This window comes from Oryzias latipes, chromosome 11, assembly GCF_002234675.1.
Source record: "Oryzias latipes chromosome 11, ASM223467v1".
NCBI classification, from domain to species: domain Eukaryota; kingdom Metazoa; phylum Chordata; class Actinopteri; order Beloniformes; family Adrianichthyidae; genus Oryzias; species Oryzias latipes.
In genome coordinates this window covers 19,289,988-19,317,739 of record NC_019869.2, presented here as the reverse complement: position 1 = coordinate 19,317,739, position 27,752 = coordinate 19,289,988, and the positions used below count along the sequence as shown (strand labels likewise).

At 40.5% G+C, this 27,752-nt stretch overlaps 2 protein-coding genes across 4 annotated transcripts; one reads left to right on the top strand and one right to left on the bottom strand.

The window, feature by feature from the left end:
* Positions 1–231: 231 nt before the first annotated feature.
* Positions 232–20,370, top strand: slc9a3 (solute carrier family 9 member A3). Of its 2 annotated transcripts, none has more exons than XM_023960019.1 (16): positions 232–642; positions 12,292–12,594; positions 12,731–12,891; positions 15,491–15,569; positions 15,699–15,876; positions 16,173–16,393; positions 16,470–16,672; positions 17,546–17,635; positions 17,718–17,788; positions 17,867–17,996; positions 18,080–18,225; positions 18,442–18,565; positions 18,644–18,814; positions 19,258–19,294; positions 19,761–19,826; positions 19,915–20,370. In XM_023960019.1, the coding sequence occupies exons 1-16, from the start codon at positions 399–401 to the stop codon at positions 20,208–20,210; spliced, it is 2,520 nt and encodes an 839-aa protein (XP_023815787.1). In that variant the 5' UTR covers positions 232–398; the 3' UTR covers positions 20,211–20,370. The 2 variants fall into 2 exon arrangements, with proteins under 2 accessions (XP_023815787.1, XP_023815788.1); XM_023960020.1 differs by lacking the exon at positions 232–642 and adding an exon at positions 10,208–10,599.
* Positions 20,371–20,898: 528 nt separating this feature from the next.
* On the bottom strand, positions 20,899–27,046 carry olah (oleoyl-ACP hydrolase). 2 transcript variants are annotated; one of them, XM_004074120.4, is made up of 6 exons: positions 26,738–27,046; positions 22,165–22,303; positions 21,997–22,096; positions 21,759–21,928; positions 21,611–21,693; positions 20,899–21,527 (listed from the first exon to the last, which is right to left on the bottom strand). In XM_004074120.4, exons 1-6 carry the CDS (start codon positions 26,862–26,864, stop codon positions 21,385–21,387), a joined length of 762 nt encoding a protein of 253 aa, XP_004074168.1. In that variant the 5' UTR covers positions 26,865–27,046; the 3' UTR covers positions 20,899–21,384. The 2 variants fall into 2 exon arrangements, with proteins under 2 accessions (XP_004074168.1, XP_020562901.1); XM_020707242.2 differs by lacking the exon at positions 26,738–27,046 and having other exon boundaries at positions 22,165–22,537.
* Positions 27,047–27,752: the final 706 nt, after the last annotated feature.

The following is a 27,752-nucleotide window of genomic DNA, read 5'->3' as shown; positions in this document are numbered from 1 at the left end:
AAACACAGTTGACACAAGAACTGCAGTGTTGTGGAAATAACTGGGTTCTTCTATATCATTTAATTGCGTCTCACTGGAAGGTCAGACGGTGCTGGAAATACAGTCACTGAGCATCAAGTCCCTCTTTGAGGAAAGTGGCTAAACAAGCTGGTCAGGAATAGAGTGGGAGGAGCCAGAGCAGCATCAGAATGGGTTGAGCCTCACCTACAGTAAAACCTGCATCCCTGACAGGCAGAGCAGAACAACCTGACAACTTCTAGTTTGTTGAAGATGTAGATGACTGAAGAAACGGATTATGATCGAGATGTGGAAAGTAGTGGGAGCTGCTGTCTGACCTCCATATGGTTAAACTAACAACTTCCTGAGTTTGTGGGGACTTTTTTAAGCATTTTGAGACCATGGGGGGGAAACGGGGATTTGTGTTTTTTGTCTGCCTGTTGGTGGTCATGTCCAGAAGTCTGAGTTCAGCCAATGAGGCCCCGGTCCATGACACCGCACAGAGCCCCAGTAATGCAACATCCAGCACTGGACACGAAACACCGGTCATCACCACGCTACCCATTGTATCCTGGAAGTGGTCCCACGTCTCCCAGCCATACCTGGTGGCGCTGTGGATCCTGGTCTGTTGGCTTTGCAAACTGGGTGAGTCTCAATTTCTGATGGGTCTTGACCTTTAGGGATCCTGAAGGCATCAGCACCTCCTAAATGACAGATAATTTTTGTGGCTTTTTTGAAGCAGCAGGTAACTGATTTAGTGATTTATTTTATTTTTCTTATTTAAAAAAAGCTTGTACAATTGCAGAAACTATCCAAGCAGCAGACAATTCAGACTTTCATTAGAAAGGGTAGGAACTGAGAGTCTTTATCTGAAGTGGGAAGACGTATTTCCCTTCTGGTTTCATTTGAAGGCTTCAGAGGTTTTTACATGAGAACTGTTCTGCGCTGTCTCTCAAATTAAAAGAGAAAATGGCAGCAACCCAGATCAAAAGTTGAATTTTTTGCTTGCTAAAAATGTTCAAAATTTGATTGATTCATTCAGACGCACTATAAGGGTAGTCTTAAAAAATCTTTTGAGGACATCAGGGTTTGCTCTGAAGTGGTGTATGTTCTCCACTGACCTGTATTCACGCTGACATAGTCTGCAGATGGGAAAAAACTAGACGAGCAAAGAGTGTAGGATTACAGACTGAGCTAGAAAGCAAAAATCTTGGAGCTCAAGTGAATGCATATTAGATTTCGAGGAGTGTTCTCCACGATTATTTTCATATAAAGGTCATTCTAAATCCAGAGATTTTCTTACTAAAACTTTAATGAGATCTTTCTCCTCAAGCAACAGTTCAAGTGTTATCAAATTCTTAAAAATAAAAAAATGATATATATATATATATATATATATAATGTACTAAATTTTAGAATATATGTAATATGTTCCTAAAATATGTATGTCTTAAAACCCATTTAAAGAAATGATCTATTAACTTATTTTAAATGTCAAAAAAATTCTATGATAGAATATTTTTAAAGGTAAAACTTTGAACTAAAACTAGTTAGATTAATTTGTGACAAAGACTAAAAATATACTTTACAACAACAACCTTTTTTATTACTATAAAATAATTTCATAAAAGCATAACAGTTGTTATTTTTATAGTTTCGTGTGAGTGAACCGTACCTGCAGCAGACAACAAAGCAACATAATCATTTTATTCTGCATAACTCTGGTGAAACATTTAGAAATGTTACAAACAATCAAAGCTGAAAGCAGTGATGAGAAAAGTGACATCCACAAACCCGATTAAAACAACAATACATCTCAGGGCCAACATCTCTCCCACCCACCTGTCGGAACCGACCCAGCTTCAGGAGTTCAGCAAATTTGAAGGGTTTTGAAAGACTGCCTGAAACAAGGGGTTAAACTAATGCCCCAAATACAAACAAAAGCCAGGTCAGGTGATGGATTCAGATGATGCAGGTCAGAAAAGTCCAGTCAGGTGAACTTGCCTGTAAGGAATGGCCAAGCAAGAATATGGATCCTCCTTCCAGGAGTAAACAAAGTAGGTTAATGGGGTGACACTCAAAGGTCCCCCCCCCCCACACACACACACCTCCTGCTGGTCAGATCAGTCAGGTGGGGTTTGTGAAGAGTTGATGTTAAGAGGTAAACTTAGCAGGGAGTGATCAACGACTCATCCTCTGGTGTTACTGGGGCAGCTCCTTTAAGCTAAGAAGAGGTTCAGAAGAAAAGAACCCGAACCAGCTGTTGTTGGCATCTTAAACAGGGTGTGATGGATAAAGGAAAAAAAAAGCGGAACTCAAATCCAACTGAACAGCAGAAACGCTCTTCAAGAGAGTTTTTTGACTGGGATGTTCTCTTCCTGTCTTCTAAATCAGTGTTTTTCAATCTTTTTGGGTCAAGGTAAACTTTTTCCTTGATAAAAATCACATGGTGCACCACCAACTAAAAATACAACAAAATAAAAGGAAGCTCTGAAGGGTCTGGAATAAGAATTAAATAAACACAAAGAAAACGATGATCCGTTATGCTTAATTCTGCTCAATGTGAAACCTGGGCACGTTTGGATGAACATAGAGGCGATATCCCTGCAATGATAAATGTTTTCCCCCAAATTCTTTAAAATTAGACAATTTCTCATGCCACACCTGACGATCTATTGGTTGAAAAATCCAGTTCTAAATACTCGACAAAATTCACAGACTTTCCTTTTCAGATTTTGTTTTTGTCTTTGTTTTCCTGTGATTCTAAAAGAAAATTGAAAGTCCTGAGGACAGAATTTGCTTTGAACATGACTCTAAGGTCTGGAGGGCAAATATGAAGCTCCTCCCCTTTAGTCCTCAGTTTAGCCCGAAGATGGTGAAGCATTCTAAATGTTATGGGGTGACACCAACAAGGGACATGAAAACTTGGGTCACAGCCGAACATTAAAGGACAATCTGACCTCCCCGAGTATCAGCCCAGCTGCCAAACTTGTGCTGCTGTCTTTACAAAACACTGGCAGTGGCCATTCCTGTATACACAACAGGTGTAAATGAGTCACAGCCATGTGGACAATGTAAATGAAGGGGCGTGCACGACATTGACATTTACTGGCATAAATATGGGACCACGCTCCACGTGATACAGGTGTTCCGCTCGGTTCCTTCTTCAGTCGTCCTGCAGAACCCCGGTCCGGGTCAGGGCAGCTTCATTTGGATGAGAATCTAGAATCGGCTAGGTAGCCTGGTTGGTAAGGTAGAGGGCTGTCATGCAGGAATCCAGGGTTCGATTAAATTGAATAAATAATGGTACTGGAGGCAATTACCATATCAATGGTGAGCAATTAACATCACCCAGTGGGGGCCCTTGGGCAAGACCCTTAATGCTACTGCCTCCCAAGCACGGTTCAGCTGCAGCTCACCGCTGCCCCAGGGGATGGATCAAATGCGGAGAAGAATTTCCGATTGTGGGATGAATAAAGTATCAATATTATTATTATTATTAATAATCTGACAGGTCACTAGAAAAAGTTGCAATTCTGTTTTCTGTTCAAATTCAAACTATTTTACTATTTTTAGAGGTGTGGAAATATGTAAAAATAAAAAAAATTGACATACCGGTATGTTTAAAGAAATCCAAAACCAAATTCTTTTTATTCTCATTGATGACCTGAAATACCTGGATTTTTACAGCAATTGACACTTTGAGCCACTAGATGTCATCGTTTGAGCCGTTCAGTGAACCTGCAGGGTCTGGTTTGAATTATGAAATATTTTGTAGTGTAATAAGTAAACCTTGATGTTCTGTAAAAACTTCCTGATGCAGCAGTTTCCCACTAAAGTGCATTCAAACAAATAATCTAAAGATTGATTTAGAAGTGAAAAGCAAACATTAAAATTACTATTAATAAAATTGCTACTTGTGCAGATAAGGTTGGGAACATTTATTTCAGCTTAAGAGTAAAAACAAGATTTTAGTGCCATTCTGGGATGAATCAGAAACCTTTTTAGGCGTTTTAAAGACACACACTGGTCTGCATTCATAGTTGACTTCATCTTCTATTGAGTGAATTACTATTTAGGCTGTCATTTACTTAAGTTATTGTGAACATTTAGAACTCTCATCCAGAATCGGTCTGGGTAGACCTGAAGGAAGAAGTTTGAACGCGATATTGTAGCTAAGAAGAACAGGAAATATCAAATTCTGCCATAATTGGGGGGGAAAACAAAACCTGCAAGCTTCAGATTAGACAAAGAGGAGTTGTCATCCAAAGAAAAGTGAAGGAAGATTTATTTTTAAGTTTGAAAAAAAATATCTTTATGGGTCAAATTATTTAAAAAAATATAAATATTTTAAGAACTATAGCAGAAAATTTGAATTCTGGATCAGAATAGGAGTAAAGCTTGGAAAAAAAGGTACATACATGAACTTTTCCTTTTAACTAACTAAGAAAGAAACAAGATTTCATTTTTAGTTTTTCCCGCAAACATATCTTTGATGACTGTTGTGAAGACAAAATAAAAAGTAATAAATAAAATTAGCTGTTATCTGCAGATTTGTAGTTTAATGACTTGCAGTGACTTTGATCCATATTATTCCAAATGGAATTGAAACAAAGAATATTCTGAAAATAAAGATTGTTGTATTTAAAAAAAATACTTTAATAAAACCTTTTAATGGAAAGCAGATTTAACACTGACTTTTTTTTTCTGATTTACCGTATTTGTTGACAATTGAGTTATAAATTACACACTTTTTATTAGTTTAAAAAACAAAGACCAGGTTAAAAATAACAGTCTGAACCTCCACCCAATAAAATGAAATCTGAGCACTAACATTCAGAAACTGTCCTTTTACCATCCTGAACTGAGAGATGCCTCTTTGTGGTATTTTACACAAAGGAATGTCAGATCCTGCAAGGATGCCAAAGAAAATGACGAAAGATTAATAAAAGAAAGTCCTTCAGGGAATTTAATTTAAGTATTCTTCTCTTTTCACAAAGATCTCCTTTATTCTGGTTCTGGCAGAAGGAAATAAAGTTAAAAAAATATCAAAGGTTCCGGATACCTCTAGGAACAAAAATTGATTTACAAGGCTAATGACTTAGTATAAGATAAGCATAACCTCATTTCCTTAATCATTTGACCTAAAGCAAATTTGAGGTAAAAAAAAAAAACTCAGGTAAAAGCTAAGGTGTGAACCTACTGGTTCCCATCTATTTTGTCGTTTGTGCCTGAAGTCACAGATGACACGTTTCACTGAGCACAGTTTCATTTTTCTGATCTGCGTACTAACAAGAACAGCAGCTCTGCTGAACCTCTTTGTTCACAGAGAAGTCGACCTCCAGCACAGAGCTGCTGACGTCATCAAGCAACTCACACCTTCTGAGCGGGATTCATTAGGTCAACCGTTATGAGAATGGTTGATTTACAGTTTCAGAAGGACGTGAACTTTGTCAGGCTCAGGGTCGGCTCACTTTCCAGCTTTATTAGAGCACACATGAGCTGATACTCCAACCACTGACAGATTAAAGTTTCTGCATGGGATCCAGTTATCAGACCATGATTGATCGGTTTCCTGGTTTGTAGAGGAAATCAATCAAAATCTGAATCATTTAAAGCTGAGACACCAGATCAAATAAGGACATGAAGTTAACCTGATGCGTTCTTTTTTAATTTATGGCTGGACCTTCATGAAGTGAGAGAAAAATATCTTCAATTCAGCCTCTCACAGACAGAAGTCCTGATCTTCTGCAAATCTTCTTACAGCACAGCTTCACCATCAACGTCGGATATTCTTGAATCATCTAACAACTCCTAAAGATATGTTGGTTCATCACCAACGGCAAGTTTAGCAACTGATCCTGAAGATGATCATGTCCCAACACGTTACACATCTCAGCTCTGCATGGCTTTCGGTGGTTCCACTCTCTGAAGTGGTGCGTGTTCTCCACTGACCTGTTTTCACGCTGACACAGTCTGCACATGGGGAATAACTAGACGAGCAAAAAAAGTAGGATTACAGACTGAGCTCTCCTCTCAGCGAGTTCATATTAGATTTTGAATGTGTTCTTCACAATTATTTTCATGTAAAGGTCCTTTTAAATTCAGAGATTTTCTTACTCAATATTAAATGAGACCTTTTTCCTCAAACAACAGGTCAGGTTTTCTAAAATTCTTAAAAGATATCTATTTTATATCCACTATATTTTACATCTATACATATATATGATATGTTTATATGTATATAAAAATACTTTCTCAAAATATTTATGTCTTATAGAGCATTTGGAGAAATAATTTATTGATTTTAAATGTACTAAAAATTCTATGAACATAAGTGTTTTTTCAGAATATTTTTAAAGATAAAACTTTGAACAAAAACTCTTCTCTTATTTACTTACATACAGGTCTTCTGAGCATTACCTTTGAGGGAATTCCCTCATCCAGATGTAGAGCACATGGTCTCTGCAGCAGAGAAACTCCAGCATGGAGGGAATGAAGCTTTGCAGCCTGGCTGCTCCAAAGCAGCATTAAGAAAATGATAAAACTGAGACATTCTGAAGCTTTTTCATAACCCTAACAACAGTATCTAATCTTCAACTTTCCTTGGTTGAGACAGTTTTCTTTTTACCCTTGAATGTAACTTTGAGCTTGTTTTGTGCCTCATTTGTGAACCTTCTTGAAAAAAAAAACACTGCCAAAGGACTAAAATGAACATTTTAACTTTGCTCTTGAATTTTTGCTGCATTTATTGTCTGCAAAGGCGACAAGCCCCACACATGCATGATATATCATTCAGCGAGTTAAAGGCATGAAGCCACAAAACTGTTTGCAAAGACTAATTTTAAACTGATCATGGTACAAAGGTAATGAGTAACATGAAAGGGACTAATAAAAGCTAAAAGCAGGTCATTTGGTAAAATAGATGAGTCATTCTAAAGCAAATGTGGCTGCTCTTCTTTCTCCAGCAATGAACCAAAACTCATGACTAAGGAAGCAATACAATCTATAATAAGTATCGATAACACCATATAGAGGGGCAAAGATACATTTTCTTGGGGGGCCTGGGTGCATCATAACAGCTTGTAACTTTTAAAACTTAGTTTTCTTGCTCGCCCAAACCAAGAGGACCATCAGAGGAATCAACTGGTGTGTATGAAACCAGAATCAAGCAGATAAAAGTGAACGCTGTCAAATATTTGGAAACGAAAGATTGTGTGATGACTGTAGACTGCAAAAACAATGGATGAATTGACGTGTGACGTAACCCATAGAAAATGCCTAACCTCTGGCTCTCGTGAAATGAGGCAAAATCCTTTACCATTCCTTTCAGATACGGGCACTGGCACATTGAAACCAGTCGACAGTCTCAATCATCTCTCATGTCTTCACATTCAGTATCAGATGATTGATTCTTTGAACTCAGTATTTCTGTACATTATTGGACTCTGATTTATGCTGAAAGTCTGGGGGTTACCTGGTAAAAAAAAGTACGGTCACCTTTGGTACTCCTGTGCTGCTGACCTTCATCCAGGCGATTGTGGAGCAATTCATTTGTGCTTTTTGGTGTTTATTTTACAGTAGAAAATTCAGAATCACGGTCAGTCAGTTGTTTTTTTTCCAAGAGACAGAGTTTGTTGCAGCAGATGTATGAAGAACTTGTTTGCTTTAGCCTTAGTCACTTGCACCCACACTCTTGTTGACCTGTTGGGTGCTACACAAACTACACTCTGATTATCCACCGTCCTAATTTCTAAAAGTCATGCAACTCAAGGAGCACTCACTTTTCCCATGAAAAGCATTCAAAAGTCATTTTGCACTGTCCACAGAGTAAAAAAGGAAAAAGAAAAATCTGTACGACACCGATGCGTCCCACCTACTTCACCCTTACCCTCTATGTGTTGTTTAAGTAGGTTGCACTGGTGATTAAATCACCTAAATAAAATACTGTGCAAAAATGACCAAAAACAATTAAAAGTTTAAAAAGGGATTTACTAAATCGTAATCTAAAAAAAGTCGCAACAGGTAAAAAAATAAGACATAAAATTTTGATTAAAAAAATAAAATAAAAAGTCCAAAGCCGCCCCCCAAAGGTCCACCGTTGAAATGGAGGGGGAAAACCAGAGTCTGTGAGGAACACAAACAAAACGCAGAAACTTCAGGGTGTTGTACTGACGTCAGCCACACGCATCAAGGCAAATCAGGAGAGCAGACTTTCCTTTATTCACCGATTGTCAGGCCTTCAGGTCCCGCATGCAGCTTTCCATTCAGCCATAGCGTTCCTCCACACGGTCGACGCCCCCGTCTCACAAGGCTCCCGCTGCGTCAAGCTGGCGATCAGCTGATCCGCCCTGCCTTCGCTCTCACCCTGCCTTCGCTCTCACCCTGCCTTCGCTCTCACCCTGCCTTCGCTCTCACCCTGCCTTCGCTCTCACCCTGCCTTCGCTCTCACCCTGCCTTCGCTCTCACCCGGAGTTTTCTTCCTTACGGCACGCTTCAGTTGCTCGCATCTGCCTCAGGTGCTTGTTTGTTTCACTCTGGGGCAACTGCTCAGAGTTCCATATAAGCAGTGGCTAGGAGTTCTGCCCAATGAGGTCCAGGTGTGTGCAATCAGGTCCATGATCCAATCAATTAAACCGCATGCAACAAAACAGCACAACACACAAAACCACCCAACACCAAAAAGAAATACCACGGATCAGCACAAATCACCCACATACCGGTCCACCTTTGACAAATATTCACCACGACCGGTCGCCAGAAGCAAGACTATCGAAACAAATATGAACTTTTTCGCGCCCTCTATAAGGACTCACCGTGTGGTCTTCAACCACGATATTTTGTGTGCCCCACCTGCGGGCTCCAAACAGATTGGCCGTTTATTGCCTGCAGACAGCCCGTATCCACCCGTAAGGCCAGTTGTGACTCAGGCTTTCTACTTAGCTGGACTTGTATGAGTCTTTTAATTTGTATTATTTAATTCTCTTCAGGTTGTAAGAGAGATTTTCTTCACGTAAGACACAGTTTGAGCCAAAAATAGAGTTTCGTCATTTGACATTGCCGTTTATGTCAAAGTTAACACGGCTTGTAAACAATTTTATTGAAAGAAGCTGGAATTTTGCTACCATCACTCTGCCAGAACAGTGGTTCAAACCTTAGTTAACTGATAAGTGAGATCAAACTCTGTTATAACAATAAATACACTGTAAGGGGTGGTCAGAGTGAGCCGGCGTGGAGTCAGCAAGCAGCACGATGAAGAAACATTAACTTTGACAGAACCAGTGGTTCCGCTCCCACAGTTCAAACAGGCTGTGTTTTTACAAGTGAACATTTTAACCAGACTCTGAACATCTATCAGGTGAAGGCACGCACTAAAACATTTAACCTTCATCACCGTTGCTTTAGTTTTTTTTTTTTTCAAATTATGTAGCCTTGTAGTCACAGCCTCCTGGCTGTAGGGAGTCCTTTCAACATCCACACCCACTCCCTAGAGGTGGTCAATTTTTCGTCTTTGTGTGCAGCACGTGGAGGAAGTTTTTGCAAAGTCAGAGTCCAAGCACCCTGCAGGAAGTTCTGAAATGCTGGGAAGCAAGCTGAGATGAACCTATTAATCCATGTTTACAGCTGTACCAAAAGGGTTTGCCAGACCTCAGGTCCTGAAGATGCAGTAGTTTCTGACTGAATGGGGTCCCAAAGGGACAGCTGCAAACCTCTGAGAAACCAGCAGCTTAGATCTGCACGGAGCAGCAGCCGCAAACAAGTACAGATTAAAAAAAGTAAAAGCCTATGGTTGAAGGTTCTACAGTATGAACCAAACTGGTGGAGTTTAACCGCCTGGTCCATAAACTACAGACAGAAGTTTGTTTAGAGAATGTTCTCTTCTCGTGCACGGGGAGGGAAGTATTCTAATCTATATTGAGAAATGGGAGCGTCAATCATTACTGAGACACGCAGCCTTTGGAAACTCTCCAAATGTTTTTATTCAACACCCATCAAATGACCTCTGCTCCATCACCCTTCCCGATATAGGCTCACACACTTACAGGGATGTCATAACAGACCTGAGTCAAAGTACCGGAAAACAAACACAAAGTGTGAACTCCAACGTGACTGAGTAACCACAAAGTTCCGTGGTCCAGCCTCTCCCACCTCAGGCAGGACCCGTACACCTATATAAGACTGAGTCCAGCTTCCAGACAGGTCTGGAGTCTGCAGACTTCACACTGAGAGAGGCATCAGGATGCAAAGACCCAGAAAGTTCTAAAAACGTGATAGAAGGCCAGGTATAGGTAGACAAACCATAGAAAAACACAAGACAGACAAATAAAGGAGTGACCGTCCAGCCTCGTGCAGAACATCGCAGATCGATACATTATCACTCACTGATGGGGCTCCACAGACATGCAGGCCTCTGGCTGCTGGGGTCAGCCATGCTCCTCTGCTGCGTGTCGCCGCTGAAGGCAGAACTAAAAAACTCTCAGCATGAATCTCATTCCAACTCCAACATCACAGGAATTTCCATCGTCACCTTAAAGTGGGAGCATGTGAAGGCGCCCTATCTGGTGGCAGTGTGGATACTGGTGTGCTTTTTGTGCAAGCTCGGTACGTATATCATGATTGTGCTGCAGGTGTGTTTGCAAGGTTCAAGGTTGTGACCGTCTGGAGTTTTTTTTTTCTGAAAGATTTAAGTGTTTCCTCACAAAAAAAAAAAGAGAATGAGTCCATGCACTAATGAAATATCAGCATTTATGACCAGATCTGTAAGCTTTAGAAACATCATGAAAAGCTTGAAAACTTTGAGTAAGTCCAAATCTGGACAGCTCTCAGAAGGATTTTCAACAATTTTTATTAAGAAAAATGTTTTGATGTTGCTGGGATTGCTGAAACAAACAGTTGCTTCTTCTGAGCTTTTTTTCTGCCTGACTGCTGGGTTCTGAGGTCATCAAAGTTCTTAAGCACTAAATGAGTTAATTTTTTACATTAAATTGCAAAATCTATAATATTTTGTGCTATTTACTATCCAAGCTTCTTTTTTGTTAATGAATACAAATCCTATCTGAAATGCAAGCTCTTTACTGTCATAGAATGCATACTCAAATTCCCAATTTTGTTTAATAATATCCTGTAAATGTCCACGCTGTGAGACAGACAAAGCAGATAAAGCGGTTAGAGCAATACATTAAATTCTAAGAAATCTGTTTTTACACATCAGATCAGCTCAGTAGACAACTCCTACTGTCAGATATTCAAGTTCTTGGAAATGTTTGTCTCTTAGATGTTGAAATCCTGTTCAGTCATTGTGAATCTTTGAGAGGTGGCACATTCTGGGGGTGCTGCAGACACTTGCGTGCAAACACAGCTGTGCACCTCCGACAGCTCAGGTCCGTTTCTCCAACTAAAATGAAATTAGAGTGGTTTTGTTTTCTGCCTGTGTTCCTTGCATCCATTTAGGACAAACTTACTCACAGCAAAAATAATAAAAAATAATAATTATAATTCTAGAAATTGAGTCTTGTTCTCTGTCCAAAGGTTTTTTTTTTTTTATCTGGAACATCTTAAAAACCATGGATTAGAAATATTTTTTATTCTAATGCAAGAAATATTTACCTGGTACCTCGTCAGTGTTATCAACTTTTCAGCTCCTCAACAAAACCAAACACTAAAATGTGTTGTTCTAAAATCTTACATTTTCTCTGTTTATGGGTCTCAAAAAATAGTGAAGCAAAATCTTGGTTAAAAAAGATACCTCCTAGACTGCCCCCCCCCCCCCCAAAAAAAAAAAGTATTCAGGAACGCTTAATGTATTTTTAGAGGGTCATTAAACCTCACAAAGGGGTCCCCTTCATATATAAGAAAGTTCTCCTCTGTTTAGAAGCTGGGGAGACTTTTCAACTACCGGTACATGAAAAAAAAGTCTGACTTATCAAAGAGTAAATCAGTGCTCCTGCATGCAACACCTTGGTTGAGTGCGTTTACATATTATATAGGCTTTATGGACACTTCAATGGGCCGGGAGGCTTGCACCAGAAGTCTTAAGTTATGCTCAGAGCTTTCGTTTGTCCTTCCTTGCTGGTTAATCATACGCTCTGCTCAAAGTGACGCTTTCTCAAACCAGCTGTCGATCATTTGCACACCAACGTCTCTTTGTGAGTTTTACTTTTATGCTTTAGTTACAGTTTGTGCTCAGAAGTCACAGCCCATGTTAAAAGTTTTAAATTTTGGGGTAACATTAAAATCAGAGCGCCTTATTTTTAGTCTAACAAGGTTTTCTTGGTTTGTCTTTTCCTCAACCAGTCATTGAGGCCAACCACCATGTGACCAGCATCATCCCAGAGAGCGCCTTGCTCATCTGTGCCGGCTTCATCCTGGGGGGTATAATCTGGGGAGCAGACCATCAACAGACCTTCAGTCTCACTCCAGTAGTCTTCTTCTATTACCTGTTGCCTTCAATCATCGTGGACTCGGGTTACCACATGCCCAACAAGCTCTTCTTCAGCAATTTGGGGGCCATCCTGGTTCACGCCATCATTGGGACCTGTTGGAACGCTGCCACCTTAGGGCTTTCACTGTGGGGGTGTCAAAAAGGAGGAGCCATGGGTAAAAGAGGCATTTCCCTTTCATTTAAATCACTATGTCCATGAGATGTTCAGGCATATGGGTTGCCTACAAATATGTATTTACTTGGTCAATTAAAGTTGTGTCTTCACTTTCCTTCCTCGTTTGTTCGCTGCAGGGGATCTGGACATCGGTCTGCTGCAGTACCTGCTGTTTGGCAGCCTGATTGCGGCTGTGGACCCCGTCGCCGTCCTCGCTGTGTTTGAGCAAGTCCACGTCAATGATGTACTCTTCATCCTGGTGTTTGGAGAGTCGCTGCTCAACGATGGAGTTACAGTGGTTAGTATTGCTTAACCAAGTACAATTTCTAAAATTTATTGTGGTTTTTGGACATTCAAAACCATCTGTTAAAGGGTCAAAATCTGAACTATAAACAGGGTTTCTGCTTTCAGTAATCTTATAATCATGAAAGTGAACCAGATGAAGGAGTGGAAGTTTCCACTGGATTCTACCTTTTTAAAGTAGTCTTATAATGTGTTCGTTTGAATGAGACAGGAAGACTAAAGGAAATTAACTGAAATTAAAATCACCTTTTTCAGCATTGAGCCAAACGTTTCCCCACTGGGCAGATGATCCTGAAACATTCTGTTAGACATCCTACAAAATCATTGATTGTATAAGAGAACTCGACTGAGTGACCCCTCCCCACTGGCGTTCCAAACAGGAAGAACCCGCTGGTTGCAAGAAGTCAAAATTCCATAGACTTCTAAGTAAGGGTTAATGGCCGACGAAGTGTGCATTATGACTTTTTAACGCACGCCGTGGAAGCCTGAACCGTCCTACGCAAAGTGGAGTGCGTTAATTTCTGATAACACACTTTGAAGGCCAATAACCCACTTATACCATGGTCGCTTTCAAAAGAAATAAATATGAAGTAGTTTTTAGCCAATTAATTCTTGTTTTTTTTCGATTTGGATCTCTTTTTCACGAAAAGCGGACTATTTGTTAGGTGGTGCGGCACGTTGTCACGATAATGTAACAAGGCGCCGCACCACCGCTGCAGTCAAGATTCTGCGATATAAAGAAATATATATAAGCTGATCGTCCTGATGGGTTAAATAAAGCATTAGTTCAGAGAGAAAGTTCAGGTCTTACTGCTTACTGCGGGTTAATGGCCTTCAAAGTGTGTTATCAGAAATTAACGCAAGGCAACCCTCCTCCGCTTTGCGTCGGACGGTTCAGGCTTCCACGGCGTGCGTTAAAAAGTGATAATGTACACTTTGTCGGCCATTAATTCTTACTTATCGCACACCCAGCAGCCAATCAGAATCGAGCATTCACCCGGACCATGGTAGAATAAGAAATAAACAGCTAGTACTCATATTTGTTAGAATCCTTGATCTGTTACCTTTAAATATCATGTTCTTGATCATTCTACTTTTTTTTTCTGTACTGCAAGTTATTCAAGTTATAAACTGACCAATAGATGCCCCCGGTAGAAGTAGGTAGTCTCACATTGAAAATTCAAAGCCTTTAATTGACAGATTCACCCGAGCCCGCTTCCAAGTGGTTGGTGTGTGGACTTCCATCAAGCTCACTACTGATTGCCAAGAATGGTGGTCAAAGAAACAATGACTTTGATCGGCTCAGACCAACTGCTTACTGGCATCATCTGACTCCGACATTCCAACCACTGTATCTTGAAAAAATGTTGACTGAATTTGGTTGGTAGGAGCCGGAAGCAAGTCATTTTCTGTGGGTGACGTCACACTCACTCTGTTCAGTTCTCATTTACAGTCAATGAGTAAAAGAGAGTTAGCCATCCAGCTCCCTTTTTTTTAACAAACATTTACCTAAATGATAACTTTTGTTTAAACTATGTTTGAGCAAAAGCTGAATTGTATCAGAATAGAGTTCAGAAGGGCGTGAGCGTCCTACAGGTGATCAAGGTTAATTTGTTTAACCAGATCATTTAAGTCTTAACAAGATGTTTTTATAGAAGTTATGTGTATAAAATCACGCCAGCAAACTGGAGTGACCGATTCAAGAGTCCCTTTTGGTTTCTGTGGGATCAAAGTTCTGCTCATCAGAGTCGGGTTGGCCTCTCAGGAACTGCTCTTAACTTGTTTCAGTCGTATCTAACAGAATTACATTTTTTGGTAAGATTGGATACTCGGTCCTCAAGAATCCACAAAATAAGTTGTGGGGTTCCCCAAGGGTCAATTTTGGGTCCAATACTTTTTAATTTATATATGTTGCCTCTTGAGGATGTCATCAGGTAACACGATGTTGACTTTCACAGCTATGCTGATGATACACAGCTTTACATCGCCGTGTCTCCTGATGACCTTGAACCTATAAACACTCTTTTAACCCTTGTGCTATCTTTGATGACCCCACCCTTACATTTACGTGTTCTCCCTACCATGACAAACGTGGATAAAGGTGGAAAGATTTCATGTAATCCATGGACACCAGTGAAGATGACAAATCATTAAAGAAAAAAGATTCAGCGCACTGTCTAGTGGGTCTAGATGACCCAACTCCCAATGTTAAAGTGCCTAGGATAGCACAAGGGTTACTCTGCATTTTAGATATAAAGTTGTGGATGGCAGAAAACTTCCTTCAGCTCAACCAGGACAAAACTGAAGTTTTAATCATTGGTCCTGAAGACGAGAGAGAGAGAATTTTGCCCAAAATTAGGAATTTTAAACCTTCTCAATTTGTGAGAAACCTGGGCGTACTTTTTGACTGAGCTGAGTTTTATTTCTCACATGTCTCAAACTGCCCAAAAAGACGTTAAATTGGAATTTCTGGAGGTTTTGAGAAATTGTGAAAGGAAAACTTTCTTCCCTGGAGATAAAGCCAATTTCACCTCATGTAATTTACGCTGAATATCTCTGAAACTGAGACATTTACTTGTTCAATTGTCTTTTAGGTGCTCTTTAACGTATTTGATGCATTTGTAACCCTGGGAGGAGCCCAGATCGACGCTGTGGAGATCATTAAAGGAATAAGTGAGACATTTATCATTCTTCATTAAAAAAATGCTCTTGTGATGTCACAACTCAAGACTAGACTACAGTAAAATGGTTCAGTTGGAGAACTTGAAAGAAACCGTTTCATTTTTTCTTCTTCTGTTACAGTTTCATTTTTCGTGGTTGCCTTTGGTGGTTCCCTCTTGGGTATGGTGTTTGGCATACTGATGTGCTTTTTGACCAGATGCACCAAAAACATCGAGATAATCGAGCCTGGCTTCATCTTTGTGGTGGGATACCTGTCCTACCTGACAGCTGAGATGCTCTCCCTTTCTGCCATCCTTTCGTACGTATCACATTTGAAAAACAGCTTTTTTACTGCATAACATCATCCAGCAAGCGTGGACCAAACACCACACTCACCAATGCCTGTGTCAGGGAGATTATGACCTGTCACACAAATTTACTGGACACTGTGTGACCTCCTACCCATCTGTGATCAAAGGGTCCAAACTGACAGGCTCAAAAGTTGCAGATATCTGGGTAGTTGTTGGCTACCAGGGGCATCAAAAAGCAAACATATTTCAAATTAGGCCCAGATGAACTGATTTGTTCTGAACTCCATGTGTGTCTCTTGTGCAGGTGTGTGTTCTGTGGTGTGTGCTGTCAGAAGTACATCAATGCAAACATGAATGAGAACTCAGTCAAAACCGTTAAATACGTCATGAAGGTTTTGGCCAACGGCTCGGAGACCATGATCTTCGTTTTCCTCGGAATCTCTGCCATCGATAAGACCATCTGGGTGTGGAACACGGGTTTCATCCTGCTCACGCTGCTCTTCATCTTTGTGTACAGATTCATTGGTGAGATGCTGCCAGTGCTAGTGGAAATGGATTTGTCACCAAACAGACTGTTTGAATGTGTGTCTGTGTTCTCCAGGTGTTTTTCTCCTCACTTGGCCCCTGAACAGGTACAGGCTGGTTCCTCTGGAGTTCATCGATCAGCTCATCATGGGCTTTGGCGGCCTGCGAGGGGCTGTGGCATATGGCCTGGCGGTGATGATGGATGAGAAAAAGATAAAAGAGAAGAACCTGATGGTCAGCACGACTCTCATTGTGGTCTTCTTCACCGTCATCATACAGGTGAGAGCTCATAAGTTCAATGGTGTTATGGTGAGAAACAATGCTGCAAGTGATTATAAATTAAAAACTTCACAGAAACCTGATCACTTCATACACAAGTTCTAAAGGTCAATGTAAAATATTAGAGCACCTGGGGTTTGACCTCTGGGGCCTAAATCTGAGGATAAAGGTTATCTTAGAGACTCAAGTCCACATGTGACACTCATACTGTTGTGACATAAATCTACAATTCCAATACACCAGATGGCAGTAAGGGCTATTTTGTTGTAGCTGGAGCTTATATAACATAGTAAAAAGTTGTTTGAAGCCGTAAGTATTTATTTCATGTTTTCCCCCATATGTCTCATCTGGGTATTAGCTTTCCAATTTGTTTTAATTTCGCTAATTAAAAAAATTGAATGATAAACCTTAATTTCCCACGAAAATCTAAAAGTTTTGTACGCTAGGCTGTTACTGGGTTTATTATTGACTTTTTACCATGGGAGCTAATGAAAAATTGCTCCCCTCAGACATCTGCCTCCAAAGGACTTTCGAAGAACTGCAACATTTGCTACTTTCTGATTTGCTTAAAATGCAGGGAGATACCATTAGTGCTCATCACAACAGTCTTGATGTTCTGTATTGTTACAAACCTAAAATAAAGTTCATGGAAATGGCAGCTACTATCACCTAAAGGTCATTCTGGCATGTGCTGGTGGAACTCTGAGCCTGAAACCTTTGTTGTTTCCTAATTACACAAACAAAGAAAATAATTTGTGTCAAATGCTTGTACAGTTGTTATAAACTCGTAGCTGTTTTGACCTCTAAAAGGTGGGTGCCCTCTTCATGAAAGGGTTTATAACCTTCTGTTATGTGTCTCTCTGTTCATTACAGGGAATTCTCATGAAACCAGTGGTCACGTGGCTGAAAGTGAAGAGAGCTACACTTCATGACCTCACACTCATTGAGAAAGTGCAGAACCGGGTAAAGATCGCATCTTTCTCCAGATCCAACGTTCCTGTTCAACAGTTTTCTGTTCTCACTCAGCCTCTCTGTCCTGCTGCAGGTCTTTGACCACATGCTGGTCGCTGTCGAAGACATCTCCGGACAAATTGGACACAATTATTTTAGAGACAAGTAAGTTTGGACTGGAGATGTTTCAAAGCTTTCACACAGCCTCATTGAAGTTGCAGTAACTATTTCTTTAATCTTCAGGTGGAAGAACTTTGAGGAGAAGTGGATGATGTGGATGTTGATGAAACCTTCAGCCAGAAAGACGCAAGACCACGTCTTCAGCGTCTTCCATCAGCTGAACTTGAAGGATGCAGTTGAATATGTTACTGAGGTGAGAGTGGAGGCATGTTTCACTCTGGGGAGCGCAGGAGGGGGATGAGTCTACGGGAGCTGACGGAGGTTGTGTGCTTTCAGGGCGAGCGCAGTGGCTCTTTGGAGTTCATTCGGAACGACAGCGTCCTCATTGATTTCAAGAAAAAGCTTGGTGATGACATGTTGGATGCCATGCCTGATGTCACTGCTGACACGTCGTTTGATCAAGGCATCATGTTGCCCTTCAGGTAAGCGGACAGTTGGTCAGAGGAGTGAATGGAGAGGATGACTATTGAACTTAGGAGTCTTCAGTATTGGTTTTTGCATTCAAGCAAATGGGCACATGCATGACAATAATGCCTAAAAAAAGGGAAGACCCCCCCCCCCCCCCTTGTACCCTGGGGAGTCACAAGCCTTCACATTTGGACTGAACCTGGAGTTGGTGCTGAATGTTCTCCCTGCAGGAGAGACCCAGTGCCCTCTGTGAGTCTGGAAATGCACGAGCAGACTATGAACGGATTAAGAGAGATGGAAGACCTGAACTCCCACCACCTGCTGCAGGAGCACCTCTACAAAGGCAGGAAGCAGGTGAGGCCACTCTCTAGAGAGGGGGTGATGGCACGCAGCAGGTGCTGAAGCAGTTCTGAGGCTTCCTCTGTGTTTCAGCACCGACACAGGTTTAGCCGCAACCATCTCAGTATCAACACCGACGAAGACGAAGTGCAGGAGATCTTCCAGAGGACCATGAGGAAACGTCTGGAGTCTTTCAAATCTGCAAAGATGGGCATGGCCCTGCCCAAAACCATTTCAAAACACACAAAGAAGGAGCAGCAGAAGGTTAGAGCATGGCTCTTCCTCCTCATTTTTTCTCCTATCATGCTGCATTCACACAGTGCATTCTTGAATGTGCATCACATGTCCGTTCCCGGGCGTTCAGAGTGGACAAGCAGGGAGGAGCAATTTTTTCTTTTGCTACTGTTTACTAGCACACGTCCGCCACCTACAGTTGGAAGAGGCTAGGTTCCCAAAAATAGTTGTAGAAACTTGCATAACTACGTAGTGACACAAAGCTTGAAACGCGCATATATGCGCATTAACAGACTTTTTATTAAAGGTGATATTAAAGTGTAAACGTAGCTTTAGACTTTATACTCAGATTAGGGTTTGCTATAAGGTCCCGTGACTGCTTTCCTCCTGGCTGACAGGAGGAATGTGGTTTCTGAAGAAAATGTTTTCTGTTTGAATGGCATGGATGAGTTTTTGTGACCTTCTTCTTGCAGACGCCGAATGGAAAGAACAGAATCTCTGTAGATGAAGGTATGGGCCTCCCACTCATTCAACTAATAGAAATAATCAAAACAGACATTTGTTTTCTATTAAAATAAACTTAGTAAAACTGGGGAATGATTCTGGAAGTCTTTTGAATCTTCTATTTTGTATAATGACATTTCTTTATTCATACAAAGTAGGGTGGAATTCCTCTATTTTCTAAAGCCATACCATTTTTATTGACAGGCTCACAGTTTCGATGAAATATGTATTTAATTTTTCTATTTTCATTTCATGCTTTGAACTGGATAATTGGGAAACTTTAATTGATGAAATGATTAATTCTTACAAGAAATAATGTTAAAATTGATTTCAAATAAAAAAAATAGATTGATATTTTTGATGCATCATTGTTTCATTTTTAAAGCTACAGTATAAATTGTTGTGACTGAACTTTCCTCTTGGCTCCAAACGTTGGTTCAGCTTTTCTCAGACTCTGATTCTTTTTCTCCAGATTACGAGTTCTCAGAGGCGGACAGTGCGTCTGGCTATGACCCCTCCTTCACCTACAGGGCCGGAGGTAATGCAGACCCAAGCAGGCTTCAACATGACCTCTGCAACCCTCGGGAGTCATGGCAACACCCCCTCACTTCCTGTCTCTGTTGCAGGTGGGATTGAGAACCCGGCCTTCATGGCAGACTTGGATCCTGTAGTGCCGCTGCAGATCCCCCCCTGGCTGGCAGAGGCAGAGCTGGACAGTGGCGGCGTGGCTCCATCGCAACGGGCCCAGACGAGGCCCCCACTAACAGCAGGTGACCTGCGGCGCCTGGCCCCCCTCCGCATCAGCACCCAGTCGACTGACTCCTTCATGATGGCAGACATCCCTGACGCTGAGCAGCGCCGGGACAGCTTTGACCTGCCTCCACCCCCTCCTCCTCCCCCTAAAGATGGATATCATCAGTAGCTGGACACATAAACTATACCCCCCCCCCCCCCCCCCCCCCCCCCGGTTTTGTAACCAAGAATTATCTGTATGTCTGTAATTGCTGTTGAGTGTCCGATTGCTCTGTATTTATTCATGCCGCTTTGCTGCTTTTGGAAATAAAGGAGGAGTTTTGACCTCTGTGGAGTCACTTATTTATTGGACGCAGCTGAAGAACATGTGTCCTTCACTCCTCTGAATGTTAACCACGTCTCTGCACCTGCAGTCAGGACCGAGGTTGAAGATTTACCAACCAAAGAAAACACAGTGACATCATTTCAGCAGAACAGCACGAAACAGCCGCTTGTGCCACCAACATGGACTGAAAATCTCTCTCCTGGGGGCACAGTCTACAGAGAATTAGATTCCTCTTCGGGAAAGAGGTTCTTGTAGAGATGAAATCGGTTTTCCTCTCCATGCCAACATGTGAAACCAGGATTGCCTGGTTCTTTAGGAGAGCAGCTTAGCAACCATGGAGCTCAGATCTTAGGGAAGCTTTGCTAGGATCCTCCATACATTCACATCAGCCCTAAACAGTTTCATGTAACTGATGTTTCTTAGGAACTTTGTCCATCATTGATAATGTGGCAGCATGGCTAAAAGATCTCAACAACACCAAAGATTAGACAAAAGCAGGTTTAGGTCTCATCTCCAAGGCAGAGGCTGTGGGTTGCTTTAAAATAGAATTTATTAGATTTCCATTTAACACAATGTTAAGAAGAATCCTTAATAAAAACAACAATCCTCAATAAAAGTCAGTAAAAAAAATATTCTGGAGGGGGAGCTTACCGATGTGGTTAAAACTACATGAAAACAAAAGCAATCAGCACCATTATTGTGAAGCACTGCACACATGATGGGGAAAACCACCACTAGACGCGGCAGGCCTCCCACCTCCTAAAACAAGAGCAATAAAATTAACACACAATAAAACCCAGACAATTAAACACTAAAGATAAAAGTGATTCATGTTCAGGGGCGCCGGGTACATTAAAAGCCTCCTGTTGATCAGTCTTCATATTTAGACTTCAGTGTCAAAGGTGAAGAGGAGGCAAATATAAAAACACGAGGCTCATCCTAAAAAGAATGAGTCCACTTTGATTTGACTCCATGCTTTGTGCCAAAGTTCATGAAATCAGTGGACGTAGATGAGAGGTCACAGATAATCCAGCTGTGATGCCTCCAGGTGCTTCAACATGTGGTCCAGCAGGAGCTTTTCGTTTCCTGGATCCTTCAGGTAGAAGTGAGCGCCGTCGAACATCCTGATGGTGAACTCCCCAGATGTGATGCATCTCCACTCTGTTCAGAAAACACACAGACAGACAGGGTGAGTTTGGGAGGACCTGAGCGAGTGCCGTCCGTGTGGACTTCCTGAGGCTGACCCTGTAAATTGTGAGGAAGGTCGTCTTTTCCGTCCAAACAGGACAGCGAGCAGTGGAGAAGGGGACGCTCTGGCCTGGCACACCTGCAGTAGAGACAGCCGTCACCAGGAGGCTTGGCAAACGGGGTCAACGTGCGACGGATGCTCACCTGTAGTTCTCCACCACGTGCAGGTCGGCCTTGAGTGCGGGGAGGAAGAACTGCAGTACCTCCGGGTTCCCCAGCAGCTCAGGAGGAGTACCTCCCATCGAAGATAACCACCGCAGGAAGTCCTCGTCTGATAGCTCACTTCTCCTCTGTGACTTCAGACGGATCTCCGACTGAAAGAACAATCAGCATTTCACTCCTCTGCTACCTTCCTTTATCCTCAGGTGACGCTCTGACTCACAAAGGGGGCGGGAGCGCCGGACAGGAACATGTGGACCGGTTCCACATTGTGCTGTTTCTTCAGACGTTCGGCGACAGCAAAGCTCGTGAGGGCACCAAAACTAAAACAGAGGAAACAAAGATGAGGGCTCCTCAGAGCAGCCAAAAAAGTTCTTCACCTTCATCTTACCTGTGCCCAAACAGAGCAAACGGCTTCTCATCCAGCATAGGCAGCAGAGCGGCAACAACCTCTTCCACAATCTGCTCCATGTTCTGGAAGAACGGCTCCCTGAATCGCGTTTCTCGACCCGGAAGTTTGAGTGCGAACACTGAAAGACCCAACATCACGTCAGGATTTGAACTAAACATGGCTTTTTCATACGCCACGCTGGAAGATGAATAAAGTTTTGAATTCTGATGCCCCGCCCCCTTCAGATGCTCTTCTCTTTCCCCGTCCGGACACCCTAACACAGGGGTGTCAAACTCATTTTGGTTCGGGGGCCACATTTAACCCGTCTGATCTCAAGTGGGCCGGACCAGTAACATAAAAGCAAAATAACAGCATTGTTTTAGTTTTTCTTTTGGAGAAAATGCCTCAATCAACATAGTAGCCTAATCACTTGGGGCCAATGGATCTCAAATAAAATTAATTTCAATTAAAGAAAAGTTGGTCTATTCAAATTAATACAGACTGAATATTTTACATCTGACACTGAAGCAATCCAAAAACTTTTCTTTATGGTAAGTCTCTTAGCGGTGCTGAATGTCATATTCTTTGAGCACTGCGTTGTTGATGACATACAAAGCATTTGGGTTTTGCATTCAGCTTCGTGAAAGAAAGAAAAAACTGTCCATTTTTCCTGGAAGGCTCTTAACTCCACTTCACGTTCGACAAGATTTTGGTCGTTAGGGTGTCGCTAATGATCATCCTTATAGCAAGATAAGAGCAGTAAGGCTCATAGGGAACCAAGGTTCATCCTACCCAGACGCAGAGCTGTTATGTTTCGCTTTTGGCACGTGCAGAGATATGCTGTTTCAACTGTTTTTCCTTTCCTTTGCTCCCCCTAGTGGCGGAATTGCACATTTCGGTTATTTCTTTAAAAAATCATAACTTTCCACAGGAATGGACTAGAAACTTGCTTTCTTTTTTAATCATCCTTATGAATTTTACTCTTCATGTGTGGGCCGGAGTAAACCACCTGGCGGGCCGGATAAGGCCCGCGGGCCGTATGTTTGACACCCCTGCCCTAACATGACCACTGTTAATCCAGAATTTTCTCTATCAGCTGAGTTTATAACTTTACTTTCTTCTGTCCCTCCCAAAAGCATTTTTTTCAAACTAAAATCCCAGCATGCTTTGCCACATCTTAGCTTGATTTTAAAATATCCGAGGAGTGAAACTTTATCGATTCATTTATTTAAATCTAAGACAAAGAACACAAAGTTTCCTAGCAGGAATTGATAACGTTTATGGAATGTTTCTGGAACATTTAGCACAGCAACTTAAGCATGTCACTCTTAACCCTTCTGGTCGAACTAAAACATTGCAGGCTTTCCGGCGTTAAAATATAAAAAAGAAACAAAACCTGAAGATTTCAATTCATTTTTACAAAACTATTAGGGCCACCATAAAAGAAGAAAAAAGATAATTCATAAAATGATTAGAAAAATGCTCAAAAGTTTAAGAGAAGTTGCAAAATTATGAAAAGAAAGTCAATATTTTATTTCTGATTAAAAAAGTTGTAATTTTACCGGAAAAAAGTCAAGTTTTTTTAAATATGGTTTTAAATTTAAAAAAAAAATAGCACTGTACATTAACAAAAACAGTAAAGTGGATTCAGCTAGAATCCTAAGCAGTGTGATGTAAGACCAATTTATCTGATTTGTCTGCAACTTGTATATTAGTAATGTTTCTCTAAAAGCTACATGTAACATTTTATTTTCCATAAAGCGTGACCTTTTCCATGACTTTCAAGCATAAATTTACGACTCTACTCTTCTAAATTCTTGAATTTATTTATAATTTTTCTCATAACTGTAAAACTTTATTCTCGTAAAACTTTGACTTTTTCATAATTTTACAACTTTATTCTCCAATATTTGTTGATTTTTATTTTTTATGGTGACCCACTATCAGACATTGCTCAGCTGTTAGAAAAAAATCATCAGAAATACCTCAAAAAACCTCTAAATTTCTGTGAAGAGTGTGTGAAAATGTTTTGGTGCTATTTGGTTATTAATGTGATTTGTTTTTAACTTTCAATATGGAATTGTTCCCTTCATTTTTTTTTATTAAACTATAATTATTTTGTAACAAAAAGAAATAAACTAATTTTAGTCGTTTTTAGCTTAAACTCCTCAGAGGATGCAAGACTCACAAATCATCTGCTGCTGCGTTGCAGGTATGCAATAATAAAATGTTGCATGTTTTTTTTGGGTTCTCAAAAGAGTCTGAGTACAGAAAGGTTGGAGAAGAACGACTTGATGATTAGTTTACCCACAGAACCCTGAAATGAAAAAAAATCTAATCAGTTAGCTTTATTAACCTCCAGGTAAAACGTTTCTTCTAAAGATTCAACTGGAACTTAATCGGAATGATGTTTCCGTGGATCTTTGCGTTGAATGCTATCTGAGAGATAAAGAGAAGCACAGCCAAGTGTGATCACCTGAAGTGGTCTTTGAACCTGAAGGGAGGGAGGTCTGTTCCAGATCGCAGGTCCAAGTTACTCTGAAATGAACTGAACTCTAAGCTGCAATGAAGCCTGAACCTCCCTGAGAAAACACACAAAGTCCTCACAAATGTTTTTTTCCGTGGAGATAATAAAATGTCTCTGTTGACACAAACAGAAGCTCTCCTGATCATGTGGAGGCGTTATATCACCTCTTGTGATGAAATATCTACTACAGTAATTGATTGATATTAAATATGATGGATGTTGGATTTAAAATTCTTAATTTAGTTTTTTTTTTTTTTTAGATTTGTTAGCTTTCATTTAGATCTATAAAAACATCCAGCTGTGTTGTTTCTAAAATCCTTTATGAATAAAAGTGATTTGAAATAGAAAACAAAATCCAGTTGATTTTTGCAGCAACCTTAAGCACAACCATGCAGAAAATTAAAACATTTAGAGGTTTTAAGAAAGATTAAAGCCCATCTTTCGAGAAATTTATCTTCTAAAAAAAAAATCTAGACAAAAAACAGGAGTAAGGATTTGGAAATGTGAAATCTGAGAGATGATGGATGGAAGACGAGACTGATTTATTATCAAAGACATATGAAAACGTCTATTTGAATGTAATTCTTAAAGGTTATTGAGACATAACTGACATGTATGTAATGCAAAAATAAAAGACAATAAAAGTTATAGTCTTCTATTGTTTATTTTTATTATGGTAGATTTTTACAAGGTGTTGCTTACCTAATTTTATTTGTAGGCGTAAAGAGAGTTTTTTTTCTTTTTCTTACTTTGTTCAGCTCTTTGAGGTATTCTTAATAGGAAAAGGGCTTTCTTACTTCACTTTATCCAGGTTATCAGCCATGAATGCTATTGAACTTCAATAATCCCCCTTGTTTTTGGGCTTGGGTGACAATCATTTACAAGCTCTGTCATGGATTTTGGCACATGGGCAAACTGAAAAATCACGGATATTTAAATTAAATTTGACAGCAATTTGTTACCTGCAACGCTAGAAGCCACAGTTCTTATACTTTTCACAGATGAACCTTAAGAGATAATAAATGTTTAAACATACCACAAGATCAATAATTTTCCAAGTTTTAATTCGAGCTATGTTTTGTGAAAATCGGTTAGGAAATGAGGGAGTTTAGCCCTATTTTTTTGGTTCGCACGGTTCTGTTGACATGACTCACGCAAATAGGCAAAGGCCAATCCATACATATTTATCGATGAATGCGACCCCGGTTTTACTGACAGAGCTCAAAGGTTTCCTGTAGGTCTTCGCCAAGTTTACACTCTCTATTGCAGCTATTTTGGTCCAATTGTCCATGCCGAGCTTCTAAAAGCTGTGGTGTTTTGGGGCTGTTGCTGGGCAACACGGATTAACTGATAAAACCAGGTCTTTTTTTTCCCCTTCAGTCTCACACAGTTGAACGGTACAGACCTCTTAACTTTGTAAGTAGAACAACTTGCATAATCAATGACTGACACTGATACTTTTTTGAACCCTTGCACTGGTTAAATGAACTTAAATTACTGGTTAAATGCATGTTTATGTTTTAGGGGGGCTTTGTGTGTTGAGTCACTGCAACTGTCACTGCCAACATACTGAGTACTTGATTTATGTATTTATATACATACTTAATATATGTTTCTATATTGTTCAAAATCAATTAATGGTTTTTCTAGTTTCCATTCAAAACAAAGTTAGTTTAGTTATAAAAAATGCATTTTACATGACAGTGATTTAAACTTAACAAATGTATACAAATAATACAAAAAATTAAAAGCAATTTTGCTTCTTTTATGCATGTCAACAGAAATTTACTCAATTTGATCAAATAAATAGGTTTTAAATGGATATTTTATTAAAGAGAAGAAATTCTGAGTTTCTGAGGTGATCACGTGATTCAAAACATATAAGTTCCTACTTCCACTTAAATCTACGAACTCTGGACCTTATTCCGGATCTAATCTGTCCCCATTCTGTGGTGTTTTTTTTTTCTCCTGGTAATCAAAGTGGATCAGCCTGAGATTCGTAACCAACAGTGTCAAATGCGTGGACTCTGTTCTCAGGTGAGTTACCTTCCACGCTGTCCATCACACGTCCCCAGCGCGCGAAGTGCGCAGAGCCTCCACCCGCCCACGGGAAGCAGATCAGCCGAGCCACTGCGTCCGGCCGCCGCTTTAAGCAGTTCAGAACCGTCTCCATTTGGGTTTCATCGACTACGAGCTATGCTCCTGATCATTGCAAGGTGCTGCCGGTTCTTCTTTTGCAGGCTCCGAGTGTAATAATTGGTGTTAGCGACACCTGCAGTACGGGCGGACCACTGCAGCTGACTACACCTCCGCTGCCGTAAAATAACTGCTTTGGCGCCTCCGTCTGGTTCTGAGGGGTAACGCAGTTGAGTCATAGTTTCTAAAAAGAAAAAAAAAATCATGAATAAATATTAACACAAGTCATCTGTTTTCTTCGTTAATCTTAATTTCAAATTTTATCTAATGTAATTTTAGTTTTTTACTGTGTCCGTGCCATTACCTTTCTTTCTTTCTGCCATCGTTCCTGAACTCCAAATCAAACTTTTTCGTTCAGGTTTAAATCATTTTGCAATAATTCCACCTTCCCGTTGACTCATTTTCATGGCCTACAAGCAGCATGATAGTAAGTATTATTACTTAAACCTCATTTAAATTCCACGTAAAACATTTAAAAAACAACCATCTTCCGGCTTGCTTAGTTTCAAGTCCATATTCAGTTTTTTATGGTTTCCAGACTGACATTTGAGGCTCAGCACCAGAGGAACAAACGCTCACCTTCCCACTCCAGAACTATCTGCCCTAAAGCATCTGGTTTAAAACTAAATCTCAGCAATTGTGAATTGTAGCCAATTCACCATTCTGATCAGTCAGTTATTCATAACATACCTGTTAGGACTGTTGTGAAATATCTTGGAGTTCATATTACCAAAGATAACAAAACAATGGAGGAAATGAACTTATGGAAAACCTTAGAAAAGTGTAAAGTCAATTTAAACATGTGGTCACAGCGTGACATTTCTATTCTGGGTAAAGTGTTTCTCACTAAATTAGAATGTTTATC